Below are 26717 nucleotides of genomic sequence, written 5' to 3'. Positions count from 1 at the left end.
GTGATCCACACAGTCAAAAGCTTTGGCATAGTCAATAAAGCAGAAGTAGATGTTTTTCTGAAACTCTCTTGCTTTTTCGATGATCCAGCGGATATTGACAATTTGATCTCTGTTTCCACTGCCTTTTTGAAATCCACCTTGAACATCTGGAAGTTCATGGTTCACTTGAAGCCTGTTGAAGCCTGGCTTGGAGAATTTTGAGCATTCCTTTGCTAGGTGACTGCAGCCATGAAATTAAAAGACGCTTACTCCTTGGAAGAAAAGTTATGACCAACCTAGATAGTATATTCAAAAGCGGAGACATTACTTTGCCGACTAAGGTCCGTCTAGTCAAGGCTATGGTTTTTCCTGTGGTCATGTATAGATGTGAGAGTTGGACTGTGAAGAAGGCTGAGTGCTGAAGAATTGATGCTTTTGAACTGTGGTGTTGGAGAAGACTCTTGAGAGTCCCTTGGACTGCAAGGAGATCCAACCAGTCCATTCTGAAGGAGGTCAACCCTGGGATTTCTTTAGAAGGAATGATGCTAAAGCTGAAACTCCAGTACTTTGGCCACCTCATGGGAAGAATTGACTCATTGGAAAAGACTCTGATGCTGGGAGGGATTGGGGGCAGGAGGAGAAGGGGACGACAGAGGATGAGATGGCTGGATGGCATCACGGACTCGATGGACGTGAGTCTGAGTGAACTCCGGGAGATGGTGATGGACAGGGGAGTCCTGGTGTGCTGCAATTCATGGGGTCGCAAAGAGTCAGACACGACTGAGCAACAGAACTATGAACTACTCCTTGGAAGAAAAGTTATGACCTAGATAGTGTATTGAAAAGCAGAGACATTACTTTGCTGACTAAGGTCCGTCTAGTCAAGGCTATGGTTTTTCCTGTGGTCATGTATGGATGTGAGAGTTGGACTGTGAAGAAGGCTGAGAGCTGAAGATTTGATGCTTTTGAACTGTGGTGTTGGAGAAGACTCTCGAGAGTCCCTTGGACTGCAAAGAGATCCAACCAGTCCATTCTGAAGAAGATCAGCCCTGGGTGTTCTTTGGAAGGAATGATGCTAAAGCTGAAACTCCAGTACTTTGGCCACCTCATGTGAAGAGTTGAATCATTGGAAAAGACTCTGACGCTGGGAGGGATTGGGGGCAGGAGGAGAAGGGGACGACAGAGGATGAGATGGCTGGATGGCATCACCGACTTGATGGACATGAGTTTGAGTGAACTCCGGGAGTTGGTGATGGATAGGGAGGCCTGGTGTGCTGCGATTCATGGGGTCACAAAGAGTCGGACAAGACTGAGCGACTGAAATGAACTGAACTGAACTGAACTGAGATGAGTACAATTGAGCGGTAGTTTGAGCATTCTTTGGCTTTGCCTTTCTTTCGGATTGGAATGAAAACTGACCCTTTCCAGCAAAAACAACACCAAATTGTGGATATGACTGGTGATGGCAGTAAAGTCTGATGCTGTAAAGAGCAGTATGGCATAGGAACATGGAATGTTAGGTCGTGAATCAAGGCAAATTGGAAGTGGTCAAACAGGAGATGGCAAGAGTGAACATCGACATTTTAGGAATCGGCAAACTAAAATGGACTGGAATGGGTGAATTTAGCTCAGATCAACCCTGGGATTTCTTTGGAAGGAATGATGCTAAAGCTGAAACTCCAGTACTTTGGGCACCTCATGCAAAGAGTTGACTCATTGGAAAAGACTTTGACGCTGGGAGGGATTGGGGGCAGGAGAAGAAGGGGACGACCGAGGATGAGATGGATGGATGGCATCACTGACTCGATGAACCTGAGTGTGAGTGAACTCCGGGAGTTGGTGATGGACAGGGAGGCTTGGCGTGCTGCGATTCATGGGGTTGCAAAGAGTTGGACACGACTGAGCGACTGAACTGAACTGATTAATATCTACTACTGTGGGCAAGTATCCCTTAGAAGAAATGGAGTATCCATCATAGTCAACAAAAGAGTCTGAAATGCAGTACTTGGATGCAATCTGAAAAACGACAGAATGATCTCTGTTTGTTTCCAAGGCAAGCCATTCAGTATCATAGTAAAAAGTGGTGACTCATCATAAACCCTAGAATGAATATTATCTTTATTTATTTTTCTGGTAGTATTGCATGCCTTCAAGGATCTTAGTTCCTCAACCAAGGACTGAATGTGAGCCCCCCACATTGGAAGCGTGGAGTCCTAACCAGTGGGCCACAAGGGAATCCCAGAAATGTTTTCTTTTAAGGAGTTGTTCTGTGGATACTGAGAGAATGTTGCTCTATATAGTTGACCAGGTGTTTCTACTAATGAGGAGTTTGGTCCATGCATAACATAGAAGAGGAGAGAGAGGATAACAAGGAACATAGAAAAATGTCTATGTTTAGATTTTCCTTGACTTGCCTTAGAATACAGATTTTAACTTCATTAACAGTATAAACGCTTGCATGAGTTTTCCGGGCTTGGGCTGGTAACATACCAGAAAGGAGGCAGTCATGGCTGGAAACCAGTGTTGTTAGGGTCATTGCCCCAGGAAGTCTTTTGATTACTTATCCGTCTTCATTCAGCTGCTGGTTTCTAAGCCCTTTTGGATACCTTTAAAAACAGCAGCGACAAATGAGGGCACCCTCTGAAGACTCCCCAATTCTGCAGGGAGCTGGATGGCTGGGAGGAAGGGTCCTACCCCCCTAATCAGCTCTGGGAGCCACTAGCTAAGTGATGACTCCCCTGCGTTCACCAGTCAGATCCGTTTCTCAGTGGTTGAAATACAAATGTATTTGTACATAGGGCCTTGAGGTCTTTGAAAGAAAAGTGATTTTATTTATATTCGTTATGATCATTATGTACTGGGATTATTTTCTCAGTAGGCAACATGTCTTTTGCCCATATTTATGAAGCAGGGGAGAAGGCATTTAATGAATTTCAAGAGTGTGTTTGACTGTAAAACACATCTCTCTTACCACATTCACATGTAAATAGCCCTTTTATTTGTTCTCTCTGGTGACCTTTCTTCTTTTGGGGGTAGATCACAGTTTGTTGTTGTTTTCCATTTCCAAATGGGAGGCTGAATGATAATAATGAAAGATTATGCAAAAAATCCATGTTTAAAATAATGTTGATATGGCACTTGTGTTGCAGGATAATTATAGTAATTTGGCCATTACGCTATATGGAGTCAGGAGTTAGTTGCTAGAAAACATGGTGATAGGGGTGATTCAGAGGGTTTTCATCCCAACAGGCTGTTTGATCCTGCTGACTTTTCTCTTGAAAATCAATTGCTTACGATGAATACTCTGAATTCTCCCTTGATTAAATTGGCTGGCAGTGGGCTGCACCCATTGCACGGGGGTCACCAAGAGTTTCGTGTCTGTTTACACAGGGGTTTCAACAACTCTTAAAATATCACAGAGCAAATTTAATCGGAGCGAGCAAGCAGCTAAGGAGGCAGTTGCTAAAAATCACAGTCTTTGCTCCTGGAAGCAAGCAAAGGAAGATGTATTCATTCTAAGCCCAACACGAAGCCAGTTATTTTGCTGCAGGTTGCAAGCCTTTTCTTCACTGCACGTTGCTCTGGCTCTGGGCATTTTCAGACTTTCAGGAACACATGGGCTCACCCAGTGGAAGACCAGGAACAGTCACCTTGGAAGCTGGCTTCTGACTTCAGGTTCATGACTGACAGTGTTCTTTTTTCCCTCAAGGTTATTAACATATTCAGATTTTCTGTTTCTTTCAAATCAAATTTAGGAAATTAGATTTTTCTAGAAAAACATTGTTTAGTATATGAAGGTTTAAAAATGATTAGACTACAATTGCTGGTATATATACATACATACATATATATATATATATATATATATATATAGCTCCAGTGTGTGTATACACACACACACACACAAACACACACATGTATACTGGAAGATCCCCTGGAGAAGGGAATGGCAACCCACCCCAGTATTCTTGCCTAGAGAATTCCATGAACAGAGGAGCCTGGCAGGCTACAACCCATAGGGTGGCAAAGAGTTGGACACGACTAAGCGACTAACATGTACACAAAATGATTAAAGAAGACGATTTAGGTGATATAAATAAACTTTAATACTTCATGAAGTGGATGGTCTCTTTTCAGAGAACTGCAAAGTGGACAAAAAAGGCAGGGAGCTTTTATAGGATAAAGAATAGGGAGAGAAAAAGAGAAAATATCTGGTTGGCCAGGTCTCACATCACCCTGGTTTGGGGTAAGAAGGCCCAGTGTTGTGCATTTGAGGATTGGCTGACAGGATCAACTACATTTCTGGTTGAGTGTAGCATTTATAGGAACATGAAGTTACCCGAGTTTCAGTTTTCTGACCTGCCCCCCACCAGGCAGGAGCAGCTCCATCTTGGCCCTAGAAAGTTATTTACGAGTCAGAGAACCTCTCCTGTGTGATTTTAATCCTTTAAATTTTGTTGAGCTTATGGTCAATTTTGGTAAATATTCCTTGAGTCCATGAAAAAAGTGTATAATCTGTAGTTGTTAGGTACAGGGTTCTATATTTAGGATTATCTTTGATAACAATGTCAAATATTTTATCCGTTTGACTTCATCAGTTGTTTGATCAATTCATGAGAGGTCTGTTAAAATCTTCTGCTTTGATTGTAGATATATAAATTTTTACTCCTATCTATCATTGTTTCACTATGCATTTTGAGCCCATGCTATTAGGTGCATGATTTTTAAGTCATGTCTTCCTTGAACTTAAAAAAATCAGTTATGAAGTGTCCTTTATCTCTGGTGAAAGGTTTTTGCCTTAAAGTCTACTTTTTCTGATTTTAATGTGGCCACGCTTGCTTTCTTTAGCTCATATAGGCATGCCTTATCTCTTTCCATTCTTTTATCTTCATCCTTCCTGTTTTCTTACATGTTAGGTGTGTCTTTTGTAAATAGCATAAATTTGGTTGTTGTTTTTATCTAGTGTAATAGCTGCTATCTTTTAGTTTTAGTGTTTAGTTCATTTTATTTTCTTATGGGTTTATATCTACCATCATACTTTATAGATGTTCCCCATGTTTCTATGTTTTATTCCTGGTATTTTTCTTGTATGTCTTCTCCTTTCGTAATCTCACCAGTGTCAATTTTATTTTTCAGAGAACCAGGTTCAGGATTGAGTTGATTCTCTGTATTGTGTTTTGTGACTGTATCAATAGTCCATTACCACTAGAATACTCCTAACAAACAACTACAGAAGCACAGCAGTGTCCTACACTCACACAGCTGGGGTCAGCTAAACAGCTCTACTGACCGTGGCTGGGTCTTCCCACCTGTCTTGGGGTTGGTTGCCTGTTGGCAGATCTAGGCTGGCCTTGGGTCCATTCCGTATGCCTCTCGCAGGCTGGATGGGACATGTTATCATGGTAATGGCAGAGGCACCAGAGATTGAGTGGAAACACACAAAGCCTCCTGAGGTCTGGGCATTGAACTAATACATGTCACTTATCCAAAGCAGATCCCAGGCTGAGCTCAGAATCAGAGTGGAGGACACTACGTGACAAAGGGCCTGAACAGAGTAAGGATGAAAAATGAGCGTCATGACTACAACCCATGCTCACAGAAGAAGAATAAGGCTGGTGATTTTTGTCATCACCTTCTTTCTCCTGTCCTCCAGAGACACAAACTCCAATTTAGCCTGTTTGAGGCTAAAACCTATAGTCTCATATCAAGACAGTGAGCTCAAGTTCATCATGCTATATGGCTTGGAGGCTGCCCTGCAGTCCAGAAAGGAAGAGTGTCCTTGAAAAATATGGAAAAGCTCTTTGTCCTGCTCTCATGTGGTTTGCCAATTGTTTTCCTTTGTGTGGACTTTATCCTCAGCTTCCTGCCAGTCACTCAGCCAATACAGAGTGTATCCCATATACTAGTCTTTGGGAGCCTGATCCAGTAGGTGGTGAGCCCCGCATGGCCTAATGGTAGGATAAACATGCAAGACAAATGAATTTACAATCAGAGAATTGTTTTGAAGGGGAGAAAATTGTGTTGAGATCCCAGCAGAATTACGCCTAAGTCATCTTGGGAACATCAATATAGGACTTCATAGAAAGAAAGCTTTTGAATCAGAACTTCAAAAACAAATTGGAGCTTTGTAGATGAAGAAGCAGAAAGATTTTCAACAGAGGAAAGACACTGTGCATGGGCAAAAACAAGGAGGTGTTAGAGACCAGGGCATGTGAGGGGAGAGCACCAGTTCAGTGTTATTGGAGCAGGAAGGGAGGGGGCAGTAGGAGGGAGGAAGTAGGACAGGAAACAGAAGGAGGTGAAGCAAAGAATCTAGATTCTTCTTTATCATCGCTTATCTGATGAGCAGCCTGGGAATGTTGAACTAGAAAGGGCCACAGCATCAACTTCTAGTTTTCAGGAAGAGTTCCCAGGGGCCACTAGAGTGTGCAGGAAAGAGATGTGAAGGGGCTGAACCAGAGCTGTGACTGCGAATGAACTTGGGAGATATTTTGGAGAATTAATGGAACCTGATATTTTACTGCATATGGGGAAGGAGGGTTGTGGAAGAGGGAAGCCTCAAGGTGTCTTCAGAAGCCAGGTGGATGGTGGAACCATCTTGCCAGATGGAAATAAAAAGCATGAATGAATCATCTGATGGAGATGCTGTAACTTCTGATTTGGACAAGTTCAGTCTGACCTTCCTGGAAAGCCCTTAAGTGGATACAGAGCATCTAGGCAGCAACAGGTGCTTCTGAGGTTAGATGGAAATGTGACCTCCCAAAGGGCGTTCTCACCCTAACCCCTGGAACAAGTAAATGCCACCTTCATTTTGGTAAAAGGTCTTCCTCAATGTGATGAAGGATCTGGAGATGAGATTTATCCTGAAAGAGGGAGCCTGACCCTGCTAACACCTTGACTTCTGCCCAGAGATACTGATTTTGGATTTCTGGCTTCCAGAACTCTGGAAGAATACATTTCTGTTGTTTTAAGCCACCACGTGAGTGGGCATTTGTCACAGCAGCCACAGGAAACTAACACAGTTATAAAGAAGACCAAAGGGCTGGAGGCAAAGCAAGGAAGGAAACAGGTGAGGAAGTAAGGACACCCTCACTCTTCAGCAGTCCGTGAACGCGTTGTCTGCTCACCATCTCCATCTTCTTACTGTCTTGATGCTGCTTCTTATCCTTTAGATCTCAGTTTACACATCCAATGGGCTTCCCTGGTGGCTCAGATAGTAAAGAGTCCACCTTCAATGCTGGAGACCTGGGTTCGATTCCTGGGTCAGGAAGATCCCCCGGAGAAGGGAACTGCAACCCACTCCAGTATTCTTGCTTGGAGAATCCCATGGATAGAGGAGCCGGTGGGCTACCAGTCCACGGGGTCACAAAAAGTCAGACACAGCTGAGACAATAACACTTTCTCTTTCACTTTACATACACAATAGGACACTGACTGCTCAGACTGAAGCAGCTCCCAGGCCCTTGTTTTCTACACACCATCTAGCACATCTTAGTATTTCTTCTCTTACTGACTTTACTTGGAAGGGCAAGTTAGTCTCATTCGCTGCTGAATCTTCAACATCTAGTTTGTTAATGTGCACCAGGTGATAGGTATAAAACATAAATTTTTGAATGAATGAATGAATAAATAAGCGAACAATATGCTTTGTTCATACCTCTGCTTTAGCAACTTCCGTACTGCAAGGTAGTTAGGAGTGTATGTTGGGGGTTGTGAGTGTGTGCATGCACACCCACCTACCCTGATCACTAGTGAGCCTCTTAGAGTGAGGATTACCTCTGTCTGGTTTTTGTGTGCCGCTGGGTACCTCAACAACTACAACTCCTCGTTCTACACTCAACTTCAGTTGAATGAATGTTTTAACTTGAACCTTTAATTTTTCCTCTTCTTAAAGGTGAGGACTTAAATTCGTTTGTCAGTCTTTTCTGAAATCAGCCATAATATTAAAATACTAAACAAAATAACTGTTTTGTAATATTCTGAAATGAAATTACTCTTATAATTAAACATTTTTGGGGAGATCTTAATTGAGTTAATGCATGAAACTCTCCTCCCTTAAAAAGTTAGGATAATGCAGTTAGAGTTGAATTCCCTTGGATCAATGTCCCAGCCTGTTTCTCCCTCTCAATTCCCAGAAATGGCCATTGTTATAACGTTAGTAGGCATCCATCCAGACTTCTTTTTATGCTTTTATATGAAGTCCATGTGTTCATAGGAAAAAATTCTACCATTTTGTGGCAAGGTTTTTTTTTACATAAATGGCAACTTTTGGGTTTGCAAAGTTCTGAAATTTGCTGCTTCACTCAGCTCTTTGAGATCTAATAATGTCGATAAGCTTAGGTCTGGGATGCCCCTTTTATCTTCTGGATAGGATTTCACTCTGTGAAATGTGCCACACTTGTCCTCAGATGGACGCAAATTGTTTCCACTATTTCATATAGCAAACCGTGCTGCAGTAAGTATTCTCACGCACATCGCCTGGGGCCCCTTGCGAGCGTTTCCACAGGCTGTGTTCCCAGAACTGCTCTTGCCGGCTTGGAAATATACCAAGCGTGGCCACAACAGTGGCCTTCCTCCCGAGCCTCTCCTAGTTCTCCAGGACTTAGTGTTGTCAGCACGTTTGACTTTTGCCAGTGTGATAGCTGTGAAAGGAGATATCATTGCTTAAACTTCATTTCTCTGACTGTTACTGAGGTTGGACACGTTCTGTGTGTTTACTGGTCATTTGCATCTCCTGTCCATTCGTTTTCTTTGCCTGTTGGTTTCTTCCTCTTCCCCTAGACTTCAGTTCTTGGTCTGTTATCTGTGTTGCAAATATTTTCTTTGTGTATCGACTTATTTAAGAAAAACTTTAGGGTTCTTTTGATAAAACTTTTAAATTGTGATGGGGTCAAGTATGTCAATATTTTTCTTTTATGACTTCTGCCTTCTACATTTAAAAGGAAAGATTTGTCCACCCCTGAAATAATAGATTCTATTTTCTTCTCATAATTTAAAAGTATTAAAAAAACTTTGAGCTGTTAATGTATCTTTGAACGATCTTTGTGTATTATATGAAATAGGGACCCAAATTAATTATTTTCCCATTTGATTAGCACTGTTTATTGTATTGTTTATTTTTCCACACCAATGCTACCTTTACTGTATATGAATGTTTAGGCTCTTTTTTGGATTCCATTCTGTTCTGTTCCTGCTCCTGATAACCTGCAGTTTTAATAACTATGGCTTTATGTCTTAATATTCGGTAGAAAATTTGGACTCTTTGTTCTTATTCCTTAAAATTTCGTTGACTAACTCTCTTCCATTACTCTTTTAAAATCACTTTATTTCATTTCACAAAAAAGAAAAATCCTGTAGGATTTTTGATTATTATTTTTTTAAGTTAAAAACCACTAAATCGTATACTGTTACTTTTCCCCAAAGCCTTCAAAATGTATTATTTAGCTTTCCCTATGTATTTTCCCTGTTTGATAAAGGACTTCCCTGATAGCTCAGTTGTTAAAGAATCCACCTGCAATTCAGGAGACCCCGATTCGATTCCTGGGTCGGGAAGATCCACTGGAGAAGGGATAGGCTATCCACTCCAGTATTCTTGGGCTTTCCTGGGGCTCAGCTGGTAAAGACTCCATCTGCAATGCAGGAGGCCTGGGTTCAATCCCTGGGTTGGGAAGATACCCTGGAGAAGGGAAAGGCTACCCACTCTAGTATTCTGGCCTGGAGAATTCTATGGACTGTATAATCCATGGGGTCACAGAGAGTCGGACACAACAGAGCTACTTTCACATATTTTTCCTGTTAGATAAAGAGCAGGGCAGAACCAGGTCTGGTGGGGCCTCGGGTTTATACAATTTGGGATGTCTCTTTAGGAAAAAGATACAAAGTTAGGAATGCAATAGTGGGTGCTGTCCCTTGGGATGATAATGTGATGTCTTATTCATATCATGGCAACCCCTCCTCAGATAGCCCCTTCTCAGTCTCACTCAGAGAGAAAGTGCCAGCAAACGGTACCTTCCCTCCCACTAGAATAAAGCCCTGGTTTGTGACTTCCAAGCTACTTAGGTGATATAAGCAAATAGAATAACAATTAAATTGCTGCCTCAGTCGTGTTTCTAGCTGCATGTCATACAAAACCACTGCCTGACTTTCCCCGGGACAGCACCTCACGTCTGAGGATCTCAGGGCACATTAAGAACACTAACTAATTAAACCCCACAAAACCCCAGAGACACAGGAAGGAGAGACGTGGCCTCACGTCGCCCAGTTCCGAAACGCAGCCACCTCTGGGGACGAGCGCGGCAGCTGCCTTGGAATAAGCAGCAGCACCCAAGACACTTCAGCCCAGACAGTTCGCCGTTGTCATTGGTAACCGTCTCGTGAGCATGAGCCTGTCAGACAGTGAGCGCTCCAGGATTACTTGTTGACTGTGAATCTAATCCAGTCCCTGAAATTTCTGGCTTTTTAGTAATTTTGTCCTAATTAAAATGGGCTTCCCTGGTGACTCAGGTAGTAAAGAGTCCTCCTGCAATGCAGGAGATCCAGGTTTGATTCGTGGGTGGGGAAGATACCCTGGAGAAGGGAACGGCAGCCCACTCCAGTATTTTTGCCTGGAGAATCCCATGACAGGGGAGCTTGGTGGGCTACAGTCCATGGGGTTGCAAAGAGTCAGACACAGCTGAGTGACTAAACAACAACAACCAATATATGTGTGTGTGTGTGTGAAAGTGAAAGTTGCTCAGTCGTGTCTGATTCTTTGCAACCCCATGGACTGTATAGTCCACGGAATTCTCTAGGGAAGAATACTGGAGTGGGTAGCCCCAGCCGCTACTTTTAAGGGGAGTGTTGGCTGGGCAGCAGGTGAGGGAAATCTCTGGGCTCTGGAAAAGCTTTAGTACTCATTTAAGTGCTTGTTACATGGGAGCCAATACACACAGAGATTCATGTGCACTCTACTGCACACAAGTTGTATCACTACAACAAGCTAAATTCACCTAAATAGCCCTCTACTCTTGCCAGCCTGAGAACACTGGAAACACTGTACAGACGACTGGAAAGTTCTGCAGGGAGCAGGATGTTTCCAGGTGCTAGGAACACACTAGGGTTCATTGTCCCCAAAGCATCTTTCTTCAGAGCAGGGATTCTGAGTCCCTGTCCTCTCTCCTGTCACTTGATCTCCACGTGGAAGAGCTTCTTGCTCTGCCAGGGTGACATTCTCTCATGGTAACTTCAACATTACGTACGTCTTCATCTCTCCCCTTCCACCTCTCTGGGCATCTGACTTTTCTCTTACTTAGAATTTCATTCTATTTCATTCATCTGTGTCTTTGCCCGAAGCAGTGTATAGGGTGTGAGCCAGTGCATATTCGGGGTCTAGAGGTAATCTGCAGGACCCGTTGACTCTGGCTGAGTGTGAGGGGGAGCACAGAGAGGGTCGCAGCCTCTGGCCCCATCCCGTCTGCTGTGATGCTTAGAAACGGGAAGATGGGGCAGCAGGGCATGCCGGCAGCCCAGTGTCTGGGGCCTGCTGCAGGCCTAGGGTCCCTCCTGTGTCTGTGTGGACAGTTCTTGGGAGAGGCAGCCCCCAGGCAGAGCATCCTAGGGCTGGAAGGAGCTGAGGCCCAGAGGCTGCAAGCAGGGGTCAGGGCTGAGTACCTCCGTGGAGCAGACACAGAGGGAGCAAGAGAAGATGGGGGGGGGCGGGGGAAGAGGGAGAGACGGTGGAAGAGGAGAGATGCAGGAGGTGAAGGGCTGGGGTTGGGGACAGAAAGACAGGAAGAGAGACAGGAATAAAGAAAAGAGCAGAAGGAGGAAGAAGGAAAGGAGGGGGAATAGCTTTTAAGACCCATGGGAAAACTTCGTTTCTTCTCTATTTTTTGGTGAACGCTACAAACGTGAACAACACTGCATACATAAACATCACCCTGATTATTGACTTTCCACAACATATTAAAGTGATAACGTAAGCTCAGCTCTAGTTCTTGCTTAGAAAGTATAAACGTGAGTATCCTGGCTGCTTTCAGATGCCTGTTCACAGTATTTCCATGTAGAGAGAAAGCAGCCCTGGGCTCATTTGTGTCCTGAGAGCATGGACACGGCCGACGGCAGTCTAATTCCCCATTCTGTCTTAAAATCATTTGAAAGCCTACTATCCAAGAGGGTGATAACCTCAAAGGGGCTCCCATGAAAGAGTCATGGAGCTCAGTCACTGGCAGCCCACCAGGCCCACCCTGGCCTCAGTTTATCCCCGCAGCTCCTGCAGGGCCGGGAACCACTGGACCCCATCGTGTGAATGTGGCACGGAGAACTCAGAGTCCAGGTGGGCTGCACAGACCCTGTTCTCCCCCACCCTCCTCGCGGTGCTGGCCCCAGCAGTTGGAGCCTTCAGGTGTGCTGCAGGTTGGAAACACATGACCACGCTGCCACCACTGTCCTGTGCTCTGTGGACATCGATCATATCTTTTCTGTCCTTCTGTCGCTTTTTCTCCTAAAGGCTCCAAGCTCGAGAACAGAAGCGAGGAATCCCGGAAAATAGTCAAGGAGCCGCAGGAAGCTGTGTTGCTGGAGACCAGGGAGAGCATCAAGGTAAAGGAGATGATCCGCCCATCCGGAGCCCAAGGAGGGCCTGGGGCTGCTGCACCGTCAGGTCAGGCATGCTCCTGGTGCTGGAGTGACTCCTGAGTGGGGAAAGGCCTCCCTGGGGAGGCCTGCTGGGTACCAAGGCAAGGGCGAAACAGTCTACGTGTTCATAAGACATCAGAACATTGCAACATCTTTAAGAGTTCAGCTCACGGTGGAATCCCATCCCTTCTCCCCCTGCCTCCTCACTCTTCCCTGGTTTCAGGATGCTGATGTGGATAAAGCCAGTAGAAAATGCACCTTGTCTGCAGACACCAGTGAGGCAGCGTCTTCTCCCTGCCTGACTGGGCCCCTCAGGCTGTAGAAGCACCTGCCACAGCTCCCTGGCCTGCCTTCAGCAGGATCCCTCTCCACCTCACCCCCACCTCCTGCTCTATATGAGTGCTGCTGCCCTGACCATTTGTTCAGTCGCCAAGTCCTGTCTGACTCCTTGTGACCCCATGGACTGCAGCATGCCAGACTTCCCTGTCCCTCACCATCTCCTGGAGTTTGCCCAAGTTCATGTTCGTTGCATCGGTGATGCCATACAACCATTTCATCCTCTGTTGCCCTCTTCTCCTTCTGCCTCTTCCCAGCATTGGGGTCTTTTCCAATGAGTCGGCTCTTTGCATCAGGTGGCCAAAGTTTTGGAGCTTCGGTTTCCACATTAGTCCTTCCAATGAGTATTCAGGCTTGATTTCCTTTAAGATTGACTGGCTTGATCTCCTTGCAGTCCAAGGGACTCTCAGGAGTCTACAGGGGAGCAAACCCCACACTGAAGGAGGCACAATCAGCCATGTCATACAGGACATAGGATTTGGGGATGGGCTGGGGATCCAGCCATCATTCTAGCTCTGCCACCCTCTGGGTCCTCACTTGCTCCTGCAGGACCTCGGGGCAAGTCCCTGTGTCCTCTATAACAAGCCTCACCAAAGAGGTGGGGAGCATGAACAGGCTTACCTCTGGCTACCATGAGCAGCCCAGCCCTGCATCAGCACTGCATGTGGCCAGGGTCCCAGCATGTGTTTCATGGCCCGGGCCCTTCTGCTTCTGGTCCTTCTGACGCTTCCATCTATGTGAGACCAGGATGGGGGCTAGTGCAGTGTCATTGCTTCCTGGACTCCAGCCCTCAACTCCCCCCTCCTTTTTTTTTCTCCTTTCCAATCTTGGACAAAATAAGATTCCCCCTGCCCATCAGCTCATGCGAAGAAGATCTTGGAAAGAAAAGGAGGTAGGGAGGACCTTTATCTCAGCACTAGGCCACCTGGCTCACCCTGCCTTCATAGTCTCTATGAAAAATGCCTTCCTGTACCACAGACCACAATAGGACCCAACCTGTAGCTGGGTGGTGTTGTGTTTTAAAGACTGATTTTGTCTCTGCACAGAAGTTGGACACACATAACTGCTGAACTCTCTGTTAGGGACTGAGGGTGCTCATGGGGCTAAAACACTGCCTCAGCCTTCGGGAGATGGTACTCCATGGGAAGAAGAAAGCCTGCTACTTCAGGACGTGGAAATGAGGGTGGAAAACCACCCAGGAGAGGGCCCTGAGGGACCCCAGAAGCTTTTAAAGAAGGTTGTATGGCATGGACTAGAGTGCGGGAAAGGAAGCTGATGAATGGAAGTGATAAAAAGAACTTAGAGGTCTTTCTGCTTCTGGCAAAGATGGAGCTAGAGACTAGATTTACTTCCCTGCCTGAAAAAACAGTGCCAAAGTATATGAAGGAAGTTTTAAGACTCTGCTCATCAGGTAACAAAGGAGAGTGACGCTTAAGAGGTGGGAAACAACTCAGTTGAGCTCTCTGACTGTGCTGGCCTCCTGCCTTGAGAGAGTTCCTGGCCATAGCACAGGGCAGGAGGAATGTATGTGTGCATGCGTGCTGAGTTGCTTCAGTCGTGTCCAACTCTTTGTGACCCTATGGACTGCAGCCTGCCAGGCTTCTCGAAATTAAAAAAAAAGAAAGAAAGATACAAATCAAATTCAGAAAGTTATATCTAATAAGCCTACAAAGAGGTAAAGTGGAATTATAAAAATATACAATTAATCCAAGAGACAGCAAAGAAATTTTTTTTCCCCTCTTAGTGTGGAAGTTTATTTTTTTAATATAAATTTATTTATTTTAATTGGAGGTTTATTACTTTACAATATTATATTGGTTTTGCCACGCATCAGCATGAATCCGCCACAGGTATACATGATACTGGATGCCTGGGGCTGGTGCACTGAGAAATTTTTTTTAAAAAAGAAAGAGGGAATAAAGAACAGATATGACAAATAGAAAACAAACAGCAAGATGATGGGCTTAATCCTACACATATTAATAATTGCATTAAATGTAAATGGTCTTTTTGTTGTTGTATATATCCCAATTAAAGAACATGTAAAGCAGATATAGATTCAGTTAAAAAGCAAGACAGTTATATGTGGGTCACAAAAATGCACTTTGAGTAGACAGAATAGGTTCAAATGAAAAGCATTCATGTAGACACACCATGGTAACACTGATCAAAAGAAAACTAGAGTAGCTTCATTCATTTCAGACAAAGTGGATTTCAGAGGAGGGAATATTACCAGGAACAACGAAAGTCAAGAGGACATAACAGTCTTAAGTATTTATGTACCTAATCATACAACTTCACAAAACATGAAACAAAAACTGATAGAACTGCAAAGACAAATGAATAAATAAGCAACTATATTTGACAACTTCAGTATCCCTCCCTTGATCACAGATAGAACAAGTAGACAGAACATTAATAGGAGTGTGGAAGATTTTAAGAACACTATTGACAATTAGACCTAATTTGCACTTAATAGAACACTCTACTGGAGAAGGCAGTGGCACCCCACTCCAGTACTCTTGCCTGGAAAATCCCATGGACGGAGGAGCCTGGAAGGCTGCAGTCCATGGGGTCTCGAAGAGTCGGACACGACTGAGCGACTTCACTTTCACTTTTCACTTTCATGAATTGGAGAAGGAAATGGCAACCCACTCCAGTGGTCTTGCCTGGAGAATCCCAGGGAGGGGGGAGCCTGGGTAGGCTGCCCTCTGTGGGGTCGCACAGAGTCGGACACAACTGAAGCGACTTAGCAGCAGCAGAACACTCTACCCAATTTGACCCAATTTGCACTTAATAGAGCACATGACCCAGTAGATACATCTTCCCACATCCATGTGGAATATTTACCAAGTTAGATCATATTCCAAGCTAGAAAATAAGTCTCAAGATATTTAAAGGATTTAAGTCATCTAAAGTATGATCTTTCTCAACAGACAACATTACAGGAAAATAAAACTTCAGATCAAACTTCAACTTCAGATCATGAACATTGATGGAAAAATTCAAATAGAAATCTTGTATTGAATCTGTGTATTAAAAGGACAATATATCATGACCAAGTAGGGTTTATTCTGGGTTACAAGGTTAGAAATACAATTATAAGAAGATCAGTGAAAGTAGTTCACCATATTAACATTCTAACAAGGATTAACCTGTATGATTATCTCTTAAATATTGGAAAAGTATTTGAAAATTCACATTCATTATTCAGAAAACTCTCAGAAAACTAGGAATAGAAGTTCTTCAATTTGATAGAGGTTATTTTTGAAAAGCATGTGGCTAGCGTCCTCCTTAATGGTAAAAGACTGAATGCTTTTCCACCAAGGTCAGAAACAAGAATGTCTGTTCTCACCACTTCTATTCATAATTATTTTGGAGGTTCAAGCTAGTGAAAAAAGACAAGAAAATACTTTAAAAAGCGTCTAGATTGGAAAGGAAGGATTAAAACTGTCTTCACTTTGTGGATAACATAGTCATCTAGCAGAGAAGGCAGTGGCACCCCACTCCAGTATTCTTGCCTGGAGAACCCCAGGGACGGGGGAGCCTGGTGGGTTGCTGTCTGTGGGGTTGCACAAAGTCAGACATGACTGAAGCGACTTAGCAGCAGCAGCAGCATAGTCATCTAGAATCTATAAAACAGCCATAGAACTAATAAGTAATTTAATAAACTGCTAAATATATACAAAATTAATAGGCAAAGTTCAATTTTATCTATGCACAAGAGTAATGAACAATGAGAAATTTAAATAAATACTATTTACAATATAGCATGCTCAGTTGCCTCTGACTCTTTGCAGCCCCATAGACTGTACCCTGCCAAGCTCCTCTGTCCATGGAATTTTCTAGGCAAGAATACTGGAGTGGGTTGCTGTTTCCTTCTCCAGGACATCTTCCTGACCCAGGGACTGAACCTGTGTCTCTTGGGTCTCCTGCATCGGCAGGCAGATTCATTACCACTGCACTACCTGGAAGCCCACCATTTACAGTACTACAAATACACAAAATACATAAATCTGACAAAAGCTGTTCAAAACCTGTATACTAAAAGCTACAAAACTTTTCTGAGAAACATGAAGTAAGACCTAAATAAGTGGCGAAATATCCCCATACATAATTTTGAGGACTCGGTATTTTCAAGATGTCAATTGATCAATGAAATCTCAGCCAAAACTAATTTTTGTTGTTGTTGTTCAGTCACTAAGTTGTGTTTGACTCTTTGTGACCCCATGTACTGTAGCACACCAGGCTTCCCTGTCCTTCACTATCTCCTGGAGTTTGTTCAAATTCATGTCCGTTGAGTCGGTGATGCCACTCAACCATCTCATCCTCTGTTGTCCCTTTCTCCTCTTGCCCTCAATCTTTCCCAGCCTTAGAGTCTTTTCCAATGAGTTGGGAGTTTGCGTCAGGTGGCCAAAGTATTGGTGCTTCAGCATCAGTCCTTCCAGTGAATATTCAGGGTTGATTTCCTTTAGGATTGACTAGTTTGATCTCCTTGCGGTCCAAGGGACTCTCAAGAGTCTTCTTCAGCACAATTCGAAAGCATCAATTCTTTAGCTCTTACATCCATACATGACTGTTGGAAAAACCATAGCTTTGACTGTATGGATCTTTGTTGGCAAAGTGATGTCTCTGCTTTTTTAATATGCTATCTAGGTTTGTCATAGCTTTCCTTCAAAGGAGCAAGCATCTTTTAATTTCATGGTTGCAGTCAATGCCCTCAGTGATTTTGGAGCCCAAGTGAAATGAAAACTAATTTCAAAATTCAGATGAAATTGAGAAGGACCTAGCACAGCCAAAAGAACTATGGAAAGGGAACAAGCTGTAGGACTAATGCTGCTGATTTCAAGATTTATTATAAGGTTCTTGTAACTGAGTTATGGTGGTAATGATGTCAAGGTTAATAATAGACGAATCAAACAGAATAGATAATCCAGAAGTAGACTCAGCATACAATCTACACCGACAAAGCAGATCATTGTTCTCCTGTGGTTGGCAGAGTGGCCCTGGGTTGGGGGGAGAGGCATGTAGAAACACATCACTTTTTATTGTGACGATATTTTTATGGGCACTATATAGGCTTCCCCAGTGGCTCAGTGGGTGAAGAAATCCGCCTGCAATGCAGGATACACAGGAAACACAGGTTCAGTCCCTGCCTTGGGAAAGTCCCCTGGAGGAGGAAATGGCAACCCATTCCGGTATTCTTGCCTGAAACATCCCGTGGACAGAGGAGCCTGGCAGGCTACAGTCCATAGTGTTGCAAAGTCAGACATGACTGAAGTGACTGAGCATGCAGAGCAGTTAAAAACCCTAATGCAGCTTTCAAATTACATAGAAAAATGAGAGTGAAGGAAGGATAAGTATTAATAGCATCTGCAGAGAGTTGGGAGGTAACTAAGCATCTCTCCATCCACGTGTCCTGACTATATCCTCAATCAGACGAGGCAGGTGGTGCTCCTAGCCGCTTTGTGTGATAGAGGAAACTCGCTCACTTTGTGAGAGTCACATGGCTGGTAAGCAGCGAGGCCAAGATTTGACCAGAACTCAGGCTCTGAACCACTGCAGGTATTGATTAATTCTCACGTCTTGTCTTTGTCATTTGTAGAGAAAAGGCACAGAAGCCGCAGTGGAGGAAGCTTTGTCACCAGTCACAAGTGAGAACACTGGTGAAGTGGAGGTAAGGCTTTCGAGGCCACTGGAGTGGTTGGTTCGCCCCCCGACTCCCATGCAGCTCACTCTTCTCCACCTGCACCCCTATGCCCTGTCCTCCCCAGGCCTCCCGCCTCCCTCTCCCAGTTCAGAGCTGCCTCGTTAGGACCTGCTCTGCAGATCGCCCTTGATAACCCTTATTCCACTGAGATTAGGCCTTTCATTCTGTCTCCCTCGCACAGCTCCGTCCTAGAAGTTATACTTTCTACTTTGATAGTTTGCAACCATTTCAGTAGATAGAATCTTTCTCCTCTTCCCATTGTCTAGAGAAGAGGCTCCTGATTTTCTTTATAAGTTTTTCATGCTAATAATGATTTTAACTTTTATTATACTATACACACAAGGGGCTTCCCTGGTAGCTCAGATGTTAAAAGAATCTGCCTGCCATGCAGGAGACCCAGGTTCGGTCCCTGGGCTGGGAAGATCCCCTGGAGAAGGGAATGGAGAATTCCTGAAGAATTCCATGGATCCAGGTGGACTATAGTCTATGGGGTCGCGAAGAGTTGGACATGACTTAGTGACTGACACTTTCACTTTCAACGTTTACTCGATTATGCAGTTAAAACATGGAGCCTGTATCAAAGGCCAACCGAGACCATTCATTTTCTGACCTTCCCAGGAAAATTGGTTCCCAGCCTAACGAATTCTGAAATCTCATTAAGAACATCTCCTTAAAGCTGGGCCTGACTTGGGACAGTTTGTCTCAGGTGAGGTAGCCACATCTGTCCCAGGAACAGTGTCATGTAGAGACGAGGCAACCACTAGCCCATTAAGTTGCAGAGAATGAATGGGTTTCCCACTTGGGTTTGTCCTCTCTCTCCTTGTTGCAGGTCTCAGAAAAACTCAGTCAAGTGAGCAGTATGGTTTACATGGGTTACTACATCAGCCATAGGAGCTCATTGTCCCTCTCTCTGCTTGAGGATACCAGCAGTTTCCGCCCCATCTACAAGGGCGCCTCCACCGCCTTCTGCATCCAGCTGTTTTTTATCGACGAGAAGTATGAAGCAAGGCAAGTCCCGGTCCCCAGCTTGTCTGCCGTGGAAAGAGCTTCTCCTGGCCTTGCTGGCACTATACTTTCATCTCACAGAGTCAGGGGTTTCCAAGCCTGGCTTCTCATCCTCATTTCTGGGGAGTTTTTTTTTAAAAACTGCAGATTCCTAGGCCCCATTTCCAGATGCTAGCCCATGAAATTCCAGGCTGCCCAGGGTCTGTGAGATCATACCTTCCCAGGCCACGTGCTGCTCCACATTCTCTAGAGTTTGCATTCTGGGGAGACTTTGGGTTTAGTTGGTCTAGAATCTTTTGGTTGCAAGTGACAGAAAATCAAACTGAAACTGGCTTTGGAAACATGAACAAAAACTGCCACAGAGAAGAAAGCATAATCCACTGGAGGGACTGATTTTCGATGTGGCTTAACCTGGGATTTGGATAACCCAATCACAGACCAAGCTTCTCTCTACCCTTCGGCTCTGCCGGTCCCATCTTCAGAGGACCGTCCTCACCTGGGGCCACAAGAAGTGGCCTCAGCGTTGCACTACAGCCAGTGAGGACGACAGTGTAGTTTGGGCCCCCTCTCGAAGCTCCATTGGGCCTGGTTGGACTGTGTGCTCTTTCCTAAGCTGATGGCTGGGGCCAGTACATGAGGACAGCTTTGTTACTTGCCTCATGCTCCCCACTGACCCGGGGCTGGAATCTCAATCTGAGACAGGGTTAATGGAACACCAAACAACAGTCCAGGCTGGCTGCTGGAAGGAGGAGGCCTGGTGCTGGGCAAACACTCCCGTGTCCACTGCTTGCTGCCCCCTGAAGTCTGGATGTGGACCCCTGCCTTCCATACCTGAAAGTCCATAGACCCTTTGGGGTGCCCACCCACTCCACATTCTGTCCACAGAACAGTGCTGAAGAAGGAAGGATTGGCACATTTCCATAGACTGGAAGGTTCTGGAGTATCTTTGAGATGACCAAGAGTGCCACTGGCTATTCCCTTCTTATAGGGTATGTTTAATTACATCCCATTCTCCCAGCCTTGCTTAGAACCATGCTTTAACTTGGACTTTTTTTCCTCTTGAGTTTTCAATTTCTTTGAAATTGCAATTCAACTGAAAGATTAAAAGGGGAAACCTTTTTATTCTAATTATATTACAGACATCTAAAAAGCCTGTAAAAAACCCTTCTAGATCTGTTGCGTATATTTATTTTCCCTTGCTCATGATAAGATTAGAAATGTGCTTTTTGAATTTTCAAACAGAAATTCGATGACCCATTATGGTTTGCCTGCAAATAGGCATCTGCCACTGGTCAGAAAATCTTTTGCATATAAAAAAGAAGAAGATCAGAGTAGCTTATAATGTACTCATGTCTCCCCACAGCTCCTCCAGAAAGGAAGGGAGGGATCCTGTTCACAAAAGAACTGTCTTGCTTTTTGAATGTGTAGAGACTATTAATTGCCATAATAGTATCTTGAACATATGCAAATGCTTTATTACTGACATTTGAAGCTTCTGACTTCTGCAGTTGATTACTGTTCAGCTCGACACACATTCTGAGTAGTGATTGGCTAATCCTTGCCTAAGAGGGTGAGAACCATACATCTCTTGGAAGGTACACGGGTGCTGCATTTGCTTGGAGGTCAGTGACAGTTCTTATTGTCTGTTTACAGGTCACTGGACTTTATGAATTTTGTTTTCCATCTTTTCCATGTAAGTACATGTTGAATTTTGAGTAACATAATTGGTTTTATGAGCTAGAAAAGTTATACAGAAGTAAGATACCATACTCATTATCCAAACATATCTGGTATGAATATTGAGGTGGGACCACTTCTCTGTTCTGAAAAAAAAAAGTCGAATAATACATCATGAACTCTTCAAAGCAGGAAAAATTGTCATTCTCAATAATTTTTCAGTCATGCTGTTTTAATATTCTTTCAATACATAACTTCTTTTAGAGAGTATTTCGCTAGTGTTTTATTATCAATAGAATCAAATCATGGACAGAATGCTGGTGGCATCTGAAAATGTCAGGAGTTACAGTGAAGTTAGTCTTTTGTATTTCTTTATAGTTTGAGTTGGCTCAAAGATTTCTGACACCAGTATACTGTGTTTCTGAGGGTAAGAAGGTGGGAACTTGAGGTTGGTCTTCTGGTTGGCATCACCTGTCACCTGGGAGCCACTTGACCCTCTACTGTTGGTTGGTGATGGCCCCAAGCAGACACCCAAGTGCAAACAAGATTCTCTGTCTCAGGGTGTCTGGGCTGCCACTTCCATTTTTGTTTCACGGTCGTCAAGGGATAGAAATTCTGACCAACCTCTTGTTACCTTAATGGAGGGAAGAAAGTAGGGAAGGAAGACAATTTAGGTTCCTCCACTGGATTGTTATGGCTTTTTTCATGGCTGGCCTGTCAATTAAGTCAGGTCAACAACCACACTTCTTCAGTCAGCTAATATAAGCAAGATGTCTATTGTTTTATTTTTCCTTGATACTCTTTATACTGAGGCTAAAAAACCAAGGAGGCTTTAATTCTGTTGCATGAAAGCTATGTGATCATAGATTATATTTCCTCATTTTGTTAAGATCATGAAGCCTTGGCACTGATGTTCTCCATGATCATTTTTTTAAATTAATTTTAAGGCATTTTGAAACTAGGAAACCTCTGTAGTGACCCTGAGAGAGGATTTGCAAAGCTGGCTTCCCTCAGAGATGCCTCAAAGTAAATTCACTAAGTTCACTTCATTGCTGTTTTAAATTGCAAATAGAAATGCCTTATGACCCAGCAATCCCACTGTTGGGCATACACACAGAGGAAACCAGAATTGAAAGAGACACATGTACCCCAATGTTCATTGCAGCACTGTTTATAATAGCCAGGACATGGAAACAACCTAGATGTCCATCAGTAGATGAATGGATAAGAAAGCTGTGGTACATATACACAATGGAGTATTACTCAGCCATTAAAAAGAATACATTTGAATCAGTTCTGATGAGATGGATGAAACTGGAGCCGATTATACAGAGTGAAGTGAGCCAGAAAGAAAAACACCAATACAGTATACTAACACATATATATGGAATTTAGAAAGATGGCAATGATGACCCTGTATGCAGGACAGCAAAAAAGACACAGATGTGTATAGCGGACTTTTGGACTCAGAGGGAGAGGGAGAGGGTGTGATGATTTGGGAGAATGGCATTGAAACATGTATAATGTCATGTAAGAATCGAAATGCCAGTCTATGTCTGATGCAGGATATGACACGCTTGGGGCTGACGCGCGGGGATGACCCAGAGAGATGTTGTGGGGAGGGGGGTGGGAGGGGGGTTCATGTTTGGGAACGCATGTACACCTGTGGTGGATTCATGTCAATCTATGCCAAAACCAATACAGAATTGTAAAGTAAACATTAAAAATAAATAAATAAATAAATTAAAAAAAAAAAAGAAAACAGAAAAAAAAATAAATAAAGTCCATGCAAAGACAGGTCTTCAGTATTATGACAAAATGGCTTTAAAACCACAGAAGACATGTTTACTTTTTATTTATTTATTTTTTGGCTCTTCCAGGCAGCATGTGGGATGTTAGTTCCCTTGCCAGGGATCAAACCCACACCCACTACAGTGGACCCCTATGGGATTTTGACCACTGAATAGCCAGGGAAGTCCTACATGGTTTACTTTTTAATTATTTCAGGATCTGGGAGACAGGAGCAAAATATCATCATTACTTCATCCTTAATCCTTCCCATCCACGATGAAGCAACTCATTAATGTCTCCTCCTCCCAGAGGAAGCCCCCGGGATGTGGCACTCAGTCCTTTTTTTCAGCTAGAATATTTCAACAACTTGACTCACAAGTTCCCCAGAAGGAGCTGTTATTTTGCTAGAAGGAGGATAAGGTCAGAGAGTGACTCACTCCTTTGAGTTGCACGCGTGTCCCCAGGGTCTTGGATTAGCTCAGGCAATGCCTTCACAGGGTTCAGCAGGAGGCGAGATCCCACAGGGACAAATTAGCTCTGGGAAGAGCAAGCTGCTCTGCAGGCGCCTGGCAGAGGTTCTTGGGGGACGTGCGGAGCAGAGACGGTCCACAGCAGCACTGTCCCACAGACACCAAGTTCCAAATGTTCCAGCAGATACATTATTTTCTTTTGTTTAATTTAAATTTATTTATTTTTAATTGGAGGGTAATTGCTTTACCGTATTGTGTTGGTTTCTGCCAAACGTCCACATGAACCGGCAATGGCTATATGTACGCCCCTCCCTTGTGAACCTCCCTCCCACTCCCACTCCAGCCCCCTGCTCTGTGTTGTCACAGAGCACCAGATTTGAGCTCCCTGAGTCATACAGCAGATTTTCACTGGCTATCTAATTTTACATACCGTAATGTATATGTTTCAATGGTAGTCTCTCAATTCATCCCACCCTCTCCTTCCCTTGCTGTGTCCACAAGTCTGACCTCTATGTATAGCAGACACATTATTAAGGGGGAAAAAAAAGACACAGGTGACATCAACTTTAATAATGTATTTTACTCAATGTACTATGTCCAAAAGTATGGAAAATTATTAAGGAGATCTTGAACATCCCTTTTCTCAGTTTTTAAAATCTGGTGTGTATTTTACACTTAGGGTACATTGCAGTACAAGTGCTAAATTGTCATCTGAAATCCTTGATCTGCTTTTAGATTTCCTAAAATTTATACTTGTCATTAGAACTCCATGATATGCTTTTAGATTTCCTAAGATTTGTAGTTGAATGAATAGATTCATATACCCAGTTTTTCTAAACAGACATGCAACTTTTCCAATAACAATTGAGTTTTTATTTTATTATTTTTTCTTTACCATTATGCTTTATTGAAGGGTATGGAATGTTGTTCCTTGTGCTATACTGTAAGACCTTGTTGCTTATCTATTTGATATGTAATAGTTTGTGTCTCAGAGAAGGCAGTGGCACCCCACTCCAGTGCTCTTGCCTCCCATGGACGGAGGAGCCTGGTGGGCTGCGGTCCATGGGGTCGCTAAGAGTCGGACATGACTGAGCAACTTCACTTTCACTTTTTACTTTCATGCATTGGAGAAGGAAATGGCAACGCACTCCAGTGTTCTTGCCTGGAGAATCCCAGGGACGAGGGAGCCTGGTGGGCTGCCGTCTATGGGGTTGCACAGTCAGACACGACTGAAGCGACTTAGCAGCAGCAGCAGCAGCAGTTTGTGTCTACTGACCCCGAACTCCTACTCCATACCTCCCTCACTCCCCCTCCCCTTTGCAACCATAAGCTTGTTTTCTATGTCTGTGAGTCTGTTTCTTTTTATAAATAAGTTCACTTGTATCATGTTTTTAGATTCCACATCTATGTGATTATATGGTATTTGCCTTTCTCTGTCTGAACTACTTCATTTAGTATGATAATATCTAGGTCTATCCATGTAGCTGCAAATGGGATTATTTCATTCTTTTTTTATGGCTGAGAATATTCCATCATGTGTGTGTGTGTGTATGTATACATATATACACATATCTTCTTTCCCATTCATCTGTCGACGGACATTTAGGTTGCTTCCATGTCCTGGGTGCATGTACCTTTTTGAGGTGTAGTTTTCTCCAGGAGTGGGATTGCTGGGTCATACGGTAGTTCTATTTTTAATTTTTTGAGGAACCTTCATCCTGCTGTCCATAGTGGCTGCCTCAGTGTACATTTCCACCAACAATGTAGGAGGGTTCCCAAGTATCAGTTTTGAAATTTAAATTTAGATTAATCAAAATGAAATAAAAGTAACAATTGGGTTCCTGTCACACTAGCCAGGTTCCAAACGCTCAGTGGCCAGAAGCAGCTCCTGGCCAGCACGTTGGATAGTGCAGACACAGGTCAGGACACGCAAATCTCACTGCCCAGGTTAACCTGCCCTTAGATCTCCTCACCCAAGTAAGATCACATCCTGATAAAATACACAGACATCCATGCCTGTGTAATCACAGGACTTTCGAGCTGAAAAGGCCTGAAGCACCACCCTCTCACCTCATAGAGGCAGGCACCACGACTGGCACAGCATCACTTGGTAAACCCAGGCCTTTGCCATGACAGTGCACTGCTTCATTCACTCCTGGATACAAGTGAATTTGCAAACGCAAACGTCCTTAGTTTAAAACTCTACTTCCAAAAAAAAACAGCTGTGTCAAATGGCTTCCATTGTTCACAATATTCTTTTAGGTAGGTTTCAGTCAAACACCAGAAATTTTCTCCATATTCTTATAGTTGTTTATCTCCCTGAATTTTCTGATTACTTTCCAAACGATAGGAACGTTTAACTTGAATACCGTCTCCTTCACACATTTCACTCCTCTTTTCTTTGGTGTTTTACAGCAGGAGTTTGTTTGGTGATTAATGATTTCTGGTTTCTAATCACACCAGGACAAGGATTTCTGCATCATTTCTGTGCCGCATCTCACCCCTGAGTTTGTCCTCATCCAGAGCTTCGTGAAGGTGGTTCCCTTCAACAACTGCACCCTAGAGCAGGACCTGTACGTCTTCCATCGGGCAGGGTTGCTCAAGTAAGCGGATGCTCGGTGGGCCAAAAGACAGTCCATGAAGTTACAAAAGGAGCATGGAAAAGGAAATCCCTGCCATTTTAATTTAATAACTTATTTTTAAAATCGTCTTCTTGATGGAGGGCTTCATCAAGTGATTTTTACCAGTCTATTTAGGGAAAGAGTCATAGTGGCAAATTGCTAGTCCAGTCAGATATTAAAGCATAATCCAACTCTAAAATAATCAAAACAATGTCATTTGACCATTTCTATGGGTAGAGCAAGCTAACACAAGAAAGAGTCCCACCACAGACCCCAAGAGAGTAAAAACTGAATATGTGTATGTTTAAAGGTATACAGATGAATGTATATGATGGCATTTGTGTCACAATGGTGGGAAAAGAAAGAATTATTCTGTAAGTGATGGGATAAAACAAGAACAGAAATATTCTTCATATTCTCCAGTAAAATAAATTCCCACGTGATTGAAGAGTTCAGTGTAAATATTGCAATAGGTCCAAATTAGAAACTGTGTCTACAGTACTAGGTTCCAGG

The 26717-nt window shown here is 43.6% G+C and overlaps 1 protein-coding gene across 1 annotated transcript in view; it reads left to right on the top strand.

Moving 5' to 3' along the window:
* The window catches only part of CFAP61 (cilia and flagella associated protein 61), a 243973-nt gene that overhangs the window by 58088 nt on the left and 159168 nt on the right, over window positions 1-26717 (top strand). The window contains exons 9-13 of the mRNA XM_040247971.1: window positions 12467-12558; window positions 18536-18607; window positions 19470-19648; window positions 21299-21338; window positions 26047-26186. Coding sequence (XP_040103905.1) covers window positions 12467-12558; window positions 18536-18607; window positions 19470-19648; window positions 21299-21338; window positions 26047-26186 — 523 coding nt within the window. The remainder of the gene's footprint in view (window positions 1-12466; window positions 12559-18535; window positions 18608-19469; window positions 19649-21298; window positions 21339-26046; window positions 26187-26717) is intronic.

The sequence above is a fragment of the Oryx dammah genome, unplaced genomic scaffold (assembly GCF_014754425.2).
Source record: "Oryx dammah isolate SB20612 unplaced genomic scaffold, SCBI_Odam_1.1 HiC_scaffold_10, whole genome shotgun sequence".
Lineage (NCBI taxonomy): Eukaryota > Metazoa > Chordata > Mammalia > Artiodactyla > Bovidae > Oryx > Oryx dammah.
The sequence above is the reverse complement of the archived record's forward strand: the minus strand, read 5'-3'. Positions and strand labels throughout refer to the sequence as shown.